This window comes from Aplidium turbinatum, chromosome 1 (assembly GCF_918807975.1).
Source record: "Aplidium turbinatum chromosome 1, kaAplTurb1.1, whole genome shotgun sequence".
Classification (NCBI taxonomy): Eukaryota; Metazoa; Chordata; class Ascidiacea; order Aplousobranchia; family Polyclinidae; genus Aplidium; species Aplidium turbinatum.
Genome location: NC_137472.1, coordinates 30,382,654 through 30,391,086, shown reverse-complemented (window position 1 = coordinate 30,391,086; position 8,433 = coordinate 30,382,654). Strand labels below are relative to the sequence as shown.

At 37.4% G+C, this 8,433-nt stretch overlaps 1 protein-coding gene across 1 annotated transcript; it reads left to right on the top strand.

The window, feature by feature from the left end:
* Nucleotides 1–286: 286 nt before the first annotated feature.
* LOC145774124 (calmodulin) lies at nucleotides 287–7,862 on the top strand. Its single transcript, XM_082585283.1, has 5 exons — nucleotides 287–417; nucleotides 570–685; nucleotides 1,870–2,004; nucleotides 4,997–5,132; nucleotides 6,436–7,862. Exons 1-5 carry the CDS (start codon nucleotides 384–386, stop codon nucleotides 6,462–6,464), a joined length of 450 nt encoding a protein of 149 aa, XP_082441409.1. The 5' UTR covers nucleotides 287–383; the 3' UTR covers nucleotides 6,465–7,862.
* Nucleotides 7,863–8,433: the final 571 nt, after the last annotated feature.

Genomic DNA, 8,433 nt, shown 5'->3' with positions numbered 1-8,433 from the left:
AGCTATTGATTTGTTTTCTTGTTTGTTTACACGTACTTTTGTAATCTAGCACTCTAGCTCAAGGAAATCTTCTCAATAAAGGTTGTAGTTTTGCTTTTTGTTGTAAACTTGGATTCAAGCCACTTGGCTTACCATATGTGTTGAATGAACGATACCGAAAAAACATATCCTACTCTTTCTGTCACCCAGACGGCTAGGTTGAAAATTTACTGTTGCCTTAATGAATTTGTTTTGTGAACTTTATTGTAAATTAGACTACTCACTATGAGCTGCTATGGTTTTCAGCAAGTTTAAACACTATTTTTATTATCTTATTATTACAGGTCCAGAAGTTTCATAATTTAGGTAGTAGACATAAAATTGTTAAATATTCTTATCACACAATGGCAGATCAATTGACAGAAGAACAAATTGCAGGTTTGTAGTTTAACTATCAGTGGGTAGAACAAATAACCTCATGAAAGTACCAGGCTGAGAATATGTTACTTCTGTAGCCTAGATTATATATAATGCCTGTGTTTTTTTCCGCTATTGTTAAATAGTATTCAACTCATTTTAATTTTCTTTAGAATTCAAGGAAGCGTTTTCTCTCTTTGACAAAGATGGGGATGGCACAATCACAACCAAAGAGTTAGGAACAGTGATGAGGTCACTCGGTCAAAACCCAACAGAGGCAGAGCTTCAGGTGGAGCATTATCTGGTTCTATGCTATTAGAATGATTTAAACAAGGCCACTTCTTGAAGGATCTAATTTATCAGCTGCACAAAATTGTGGTACTGTATAACAGATATATAACCTTCCTTTGACAACGTTTGCATAGTATTTTATGCTTACCAGGCTTTAGCTGATTCCTGTGCATCTTTTGTGAACTTGTGGTGGCGTGTCCTGTAGTAGTTCCTTTCATTGTAGTAGTCACATCTTATGGAGTTTTTTCCAACTCTTTTCTCGCATGCTGATCATCAATCTTGATTAAATTAAATATTTTTTTACCAGTATAGAACGCTTTTGTTTTGCTCTTTAATGATACCTTTATTTTATAATGTGTCCATCCAGGTCATTCACATATAAGTATTCCTTTGTCAATCCTTTTTTGACATCTTTTGTCCAGCACAAAAAGAAAATAATAGAGTGCTGAGAACTTAGACTTGGTTACCTCCCACATTTACATTTCAAACCATTCTGATCTTAATTTTGATACGTTGATAAAGAGACAGCATCTATTAGTAGTAGTCCAATTTTTATCCCGTGATGTCCCTCGTTACGATGGCCGGATCCACCTCCACGTGACACAATCGCCTTGACACCCTGCCTCCACATCAACCTGTCTAAAGCATCCTCTCTTGTCAAGCCAACCTCCTCTTTAACTAGCCTTTGGGTCTTCCTTGTTTCGTACCACCATCCACTCACTTCAGCACTCTTTTCAAAACATTGTCTTTAACAACCCTCCTCAAAACATGCCCATACCATACCATTTCAAGTGACTTCACTCTATTCATCATTGCCAACGTATCAACATTTTCATTTAACCCAAGCAAGTTTATAAGTTCCTCGGTATTCTGTTTGTCCATCAGCTTCACACCACACATGCCTTCACCATTGCTCTCTCAATTCTTCTTAAAATTACCAATTCGTTTTCTTGCAAGCACCATGCATGTCCAAAACTATTTATTGTTTCCATGACATTTAAAAGTTTCATTTTATTCAACCCATCTCATGTTTTTGATGTCTTTGTCATTGATATGTATGGAAAGAAAAAGAAAGTATCTGCTGCAATATCCAAGGCCAGTACATCAGTAAACGGCAAAAAGAAACAAATAGCCATGGTTTTGAAGTAATTTATGTTTTTTTACAAATTGTAAATGTTTCAGGACATGATCAACGAGGTTGATGCTGATGGCAATGGAACGATAGATTTTCCTGAATTTCTCACGATGATGGCTAGAAAAATGAAAGACACAGATTCCGAAGAAGAAATCCGAGAAGCATTTAGAGTGTTTGATAAGGTAAATTTTAAAATATCTGTGCAGTGCTTTGACTAGACTGAGCATTTTATTCATTTAAATTTACTATTAACAAGTGAAGTTTTCTGTCGGTCTTTCGTGCTTTTAGTTGCAGTGTGCTGTATTTTGTGTGAACTTTTTTTGTTGGTTCTATTTGTGGAACAACCCCATCTAGCAGTCTTTTTTATATTAATCTAATATCTGTAGGCATTAAACCAATGTAACAGTTTTCTAATCAGCTGGATAATATAAATATTATAAAGGCAAGTCATTCAGCCCTTGAACGTACAAAAGTTTGAAAGTCCACAATCTGCTTGACTCCCCACTATGGAATAAAGCCTGTCTCAAGCCTCACAACACTTCTACCCAATTTACCTAAATCCCTGCAAACAACAAGCCATTCCTTTGCAACAACGCCACTTAGTAGCGATAGAACAACCTCCAGCTCTGGCAACTTTTTCCAACTCCGGCTGGAGATAATCTTCGACCCAGAGCTGGAGGTATGTAATGTGTATGCCAACTGTGTGTGGCTGTAGTCAAGTTCAAGACCTTGGGTAAATGAAATTTTATGTATCATTGTAGTAATGCAAGAATAGTAGGCTACTCAATTACACATGTTAACTGTAACGTTGGTCTAAAATGAAAGATTTAAAATGAGTTCAAGGAAGTCAATCAAAAATCTTTAATATATATACCTTAAAAACAATGCTACATCAGGTGGATGGAAAACATAGCCAAGTTTGAAATCTATTCAAATGTTTGCTTCTAAATGAACCTTTTTAAAAGACCGTAAGCATTGCCATAAAGCACCTTCTTTAAGAGTGCCTGGTTGCCGTTTCACTGCTGCATAAGAATGGTGTATCAACATCAACAACCAGGGCCGTTGAAAGGATAGTTTGGGCCCTGTATCAATAAGACTCTCAGGCCCCAAATGCAGACTCTTCTAAGAAAAACGCACCATATCCAACAAATACGAGATGGTTTCTTCAAGTTCTCGGAACCCTTGGAATGAATACGGCCCTTTAAATCATCCCGGGTCCAAAAGTACCCTTTAGACCTCCTTGTTAACCTATTGCCAACAACCGCATGGTTAAAACATTGATTATGAGGTAAATATAAACGAAGGCTGAATGTTCCGGCCGGAGTTGACATTCTCTAGCCGGAACATCCTGCCTCAGGCCAAAATCTTGTCTCCGGTGCATCACTTCTGTAAAGGTAACTGTTCACGAAGTCGCTGTTCTTCTGTAGAACACCATTTATCTATCTAGTCTGTTATCCTTTGTATTGAGTTTTTGTTCATTTTATTTGGACAATGTGGTAGCTAATGTCATATTCTAAACAAAGCTAAGGATTGCCGTCATTCAACTGGCCACCAGGTATTGATTTTATCACTGGGTTTCCTAGCAACACATCCCATATCACAATACGCGAATTGAATGTAAACTTATTCTTGTATTGTTACACGCCACACGGTTTGCTAATACAGTATAGCCAAAGGGCATGAACAACTGCGTTCACGAAACGAATACGTACTTGATCTACTTCGTCCTTTCCATTAATAATTGATCAGTTTCATTTTTTGACCCAGCTTGTTACTGTAATAGGAAGTACTTTTGTTGAAGTATTGGAGCGTTTAAAAGTGAAACCTATATAGTTGTTTAGAATAGTTTCCTATAACAATTTTTAAAGTATTATAGCTTGATGCTTTTCCTTTATCTTCCATTAAGAGGGTTTATTTGAAATAGATTAGTCTGTTTGCCCACTTGAGGTACATGCACTTCAGAGACTTCTCGGTCGGTATTTTCCTGCTGACGTGACGGTTGGCCGATTTCACGTCCAGTGGGTTTTTCTATCGATCACAATCCTCCGTGTCATTCTTCTCCAACTAACTTTCTCTACAGGCCTTCCTTCAGTTTTTTAGCCTTTTCTCGCCACCATTCACATGGAATGGAATATGATTGACATTGACCAACTCGTTATCGCTTTCTCGTGGCACATGCTTATATCCCAGACAGCAAATCAGTCATTTTATACATTCATTTAATGTCTGCAGAGGTTGAATCAATGTAAAAAACGACTGATTTGCTGTCTGTGATCATTGCAACAGCATGAAACGTTCGTGAGATATATGATGTGAAATAAAGCGCTATGACATTTTTTGATTTAGTAAATGTATTTTTCAGCTCAGTGCTTTCCTACCGGTGGGTCGCGAAGCATTTCTAAATGTTTACTGAATGTTAAAATTTTCTAAAAAAATGCCGACATTATAATACTATGGATCTCACAAGCCGTGTCTTGAACGGTACTTCGCCATCGCTAATCTTATCTTCACTTCATTTGTTGACTTTCCATTTGCATGAATTGTACACCCAGTTTTCTATTAGATCCGGAAATCATTGCATTATCGTAATGTAACAATTATGCAACGATGCAATAAATATGTAACAATTAGATGTGTTGTGTCGCATTAACTATTTCAGTGCGTGCGCCAGTTGTAAAGATGCCATAATAAAGATGTCATATCTCATTGTGGGTCACACAATAAAACTTGCATTAAAAGTGAGTCGCGAACTGAAAAAGGTTGGGAAGCACTGGTTAGGGATTTCCCTTTTTTGTGCTTATTTTTATAAATATTTTCTCAATATGTATAATATACATCGTACGATTTGTACTTGGTGCTACTGATTTGTTTGCATGCCCAGTGATGTAAATGCCCCAAAGGAGAAAATTCAATACTTTTACTTTGATTAAAGTTATATATAAGTTTCATGCTAACTTTCCCTTCATGGACGACATATCAACAATGTTGGTAATTTGTTAAATTTGTGGAGTATGCTTAGCAAACAATGATAATTACACGAAATTTGCTTCTGCTAACTCACAGATTATATTTTTTTCTTATTGTTGCGCTTAGACTTTTCCCTGCGAACAAACCCGTGTGCATTCTGTAATTTTTTTTTATTGACGATCGATAATGCAATCCATCTGCTTTCAGGACGGCAACGGCTTCATATCCGCAGCTGAACTTCGACATGTTATGACTAATCTTGGCGAAAAATTAACTGATGAAGAAGTTGACGAAATGATCAGAGAAGCTGATGTAGACGGAGATGGCCAAGTGAACTATGAAGGTATGACGAATCTGGTATTATTCACGGGATAATATTGTTTTTCTTACTCTCAATATGTTTTCCTTCCACGTTCAATCTGTAACCATAGTTTAGGGGTGTTCTTATTGTTCCACCTGGAGGATAATGTGACCAGAAGGATATTTTTGTGTTGTCTAGTTAGGGCTGAACATTGTAGCTCTGGAGCCACTTCAAGAAGATTGTGTTTGTAATAAGGCCCTACCTTCTAATTTGTTCATAAAATTAATAAAGCAAAACCAATATTTGTACGCAAAGTTTTTATAATAATTGCTCTTCTGCAAATATATTTTATCGAGCACGAAATGAACAAATTGGCTACGATGATGGTTCAAGGTCTGTTCGGCGCTCACGTTTACTGTGATAAAGATTAACTACGAATGCTTCCGTGGCCCACTGAAAACTCGGCTGGGCCACATATTGCATGCATGCCACCACTTGCCCACTCGTGACTTGTTGTGTATGTCAACCAGGTTAACCAAATATCAACCGCAATTAAAACTGAATATCAAAAGTTTTATTTTATTTTTATGGAAAAGTGTGGTCTTGAGCCACTCAAGCTTTTATACCTTTTAAAAAGCTACATATGGAATTGCGATTCACTGGTACACACGGCTAAGGGCAGCTGATTTCGATAAAGAGCATCATTTTTATGCACATGATGTTTAGAAGTAATAGCGGTTTTGTAGGTTTGTGGGGCCTCTGTCTTGATTGAGTGAGTATGTGTTTGCAATTGAACATCAATAGTCTACCCAGCCAGCAAATCAGCCCTTTTTACATCGATTCAAGGTCTTCTCTGGTTACAAAGTTCCTTGAGGTTTTTTGGTGTGAAGTTTTTTCTCTTTACAGTGACCGTATTTTTGGACACAGCATTGCATCGTGTACCTCTTCACAATCGTCATAGCGTGGAATTTTGTCGTCTGTGTGCTATTGGCGTTATTGACATTTCCTGTCATTGACCTTTATTCCAGCTTTTCAATTAGCTCACTAAACACACATCGTATGAAAATCAAAAATTAACTAGTTTTCATTGATTTTTATCTTTGATTTAAAAAATTCCCAGTAAAATTTATGTTTTAACTGCCATCGATCAAGCGTTAGAGAACCTTTTTATAGATGTATTAACGTCTGGGCCTGCTGCGTTTGTAGTATTGTATACTGTATTGTCGTACTTGCTGAACCGCAAAAATCGTTTTAGTGGAGTAGACACAAAATGAGCAGATCCCCTCGCGTTGCCAGAAGTTGAACGAAGTTTATTAATTTCTGAAAAACAAAACTTTATTTTCAGAGTTCGTCAACATGATGACCAGCAAATGAAGATCTCACCACTCGCACTCAGCATTATGATGATTTCCCAATGTGTTGCAAGCTGTTTCTTACTCATTCCATCTGTCAGATTTTGCATCGAAGACTTATATTCACTGATTTCAAATTCAAGAAAATACAGTCTCTAGGTTAAACCGCTTTGTTTTCGTGTTTCTCAAATTTTAGTGACTTGTACGTTTGTTGCAATTCATGTCTAGACTGGCACACTCGACCCGGTAGTAAAATTGGGCCCTTTGACATTGATTTAACGTCTACAGACGTATACTTTGTCGGACTACGTGACTTTTGGTGCACGGTCGATTGGTCGACAAGACAGTTGGTCGACAGGACGTTAGGTCGACAGAACGATTCATTTTAGGGTTAGGGTTAGAGTTAGGTTAACTAACCCTAGTTAACTAACCCTAACCCTAAAATGAATCGTTCTGTCGACCTAACGTCCTGTCGACCAACTGTCTTGTCGACCAATTGTCTGTCGACCAATTGTCCTGTCGACCAACTGACCGGGTACCGTGACTTTTATACCACTAATGGACAAACCTTACCACAAAGTCGCCCTTTTCACATTGTTTCAGCGTCAACATACGTCTAAACGTTGTAGCAAAGGCACTTGTCTTCACTGGGATTTTTGACGTTATGTTTTAGTTATCTCAGCGATTGATAAACGTTATGGTGAATTGAAAAGCGATTTTCTGTTTTCTCCAAGCTTTACTGAATATTTTGCACTTCAATTTACTTCTGTAGGAACTGATGTGTTCTTCGATGTTTTGTAATTCTTCGATTAATTAAAGATTTATTCTAAAATTGCAGTTTTCTATCTTTCAACCTGAAAATACAATAATATTTCGACCAAATTCTGTTTCTGTTGATGAATTTCCAACATTCTTGAAACACCAAGGGAAAAGCGGAGTACTGTGGCACATGGTGATTTTTCTCAAAGCTTTATCAGATCACAAACATCTAAAAGTGGCAATACAAGGTTTTAAACAAAACAATACAAACAGTGCTAGAACATTCCAATCAAAGTGCAGTCTTTGTAACAAAAATAAAAGCCATTCTTTTCGTGTAAAAACGATGCAAAAGTTTTTCCACTGACAATGATTGATTTCACAACGTATATCCTTGATTTCTCTTAAGTATTTACAAAAGGTTGATTCCGTGTTTGCCTTTTCGTATTCTTTGTATCCGTGACGTCACACGATGTTTGCACAAGCCTTTTGAAAAAACTGAGTATAGTGGACATTGGCAAAGTAGGTGAGAAGTATTTCTTCGGTTCACAACCTCACTGACGTTGCTATCTACAAACGAAAAGACTCTTCACAAATTGTTTTATAATAAAAATCGTTCTGGTGAGTTGTAATTCTGATTACTTGAGGACAAATACGGCACGCGTAATTGCTTGGCCAAAGTTTACAAACTATTATCGCTTTGGAATGCACCAAATGAAAGTGCGATATTTTAGAACTCAGTAAAACTTTGGCGCTAATTCTCAATTCTTTTCTCTTGCTTTTCGTTTTTACTGAAGGATCTTCGTCTTCTAAATTCTTTGTTTAATTTGTTTCTCCAACATGCACAAATTGGGGAATGGTTCCATCTACGATCTGTGAGTGTGGCAATGAGGAACAAACCGCAAACCACACCATCTGTAACTGCACCATGAGCGAAATGGTGTGCGTGAACGTGATGACGAATCTATTCAGTGGCTGTTCGACACCTGCCCGAACATCTAGACCTGCTCAAGGGTGGTAAAATCAGAGCCCCTGGAGTGGGGAAGAAGGTTCACACGAAGAAGAAGAATGATTAGTTTATTTCCGGCCTTGTTTTTTATTCCCAGCGATCCTGAAAAGCCAATCTTACACAGACAGGTTTTCAAGAAGAGCATCAAAAGTCGAATAGCTGGCTTACAACTCTTACTAGGGATTGTAGATCATAGGGATGCGAAACTTCATCCGCTTTTAGCTTA

Coding starts and splice junctions, on each gene's coding strand:
- LOC145774124 (XM_082585283.1), top strand. CDS start 384: ATGGCAGATCAATTGACAGAAGAACAAATTGCAG. Junction 686..1,869: donor CAACAGAGGCAGAGCTTCAG/GTGGAGCATTAT, acceptor TAAATGTTTCAG/GACATGATCAACGAGGTTGA. Junction 5,133..6,435: donor TGGCCAAGTGAACTATGAAG/GTATGACGAATC, acceptor CTTTATTTTCAG/AGTTCGTCAACATGATGACC.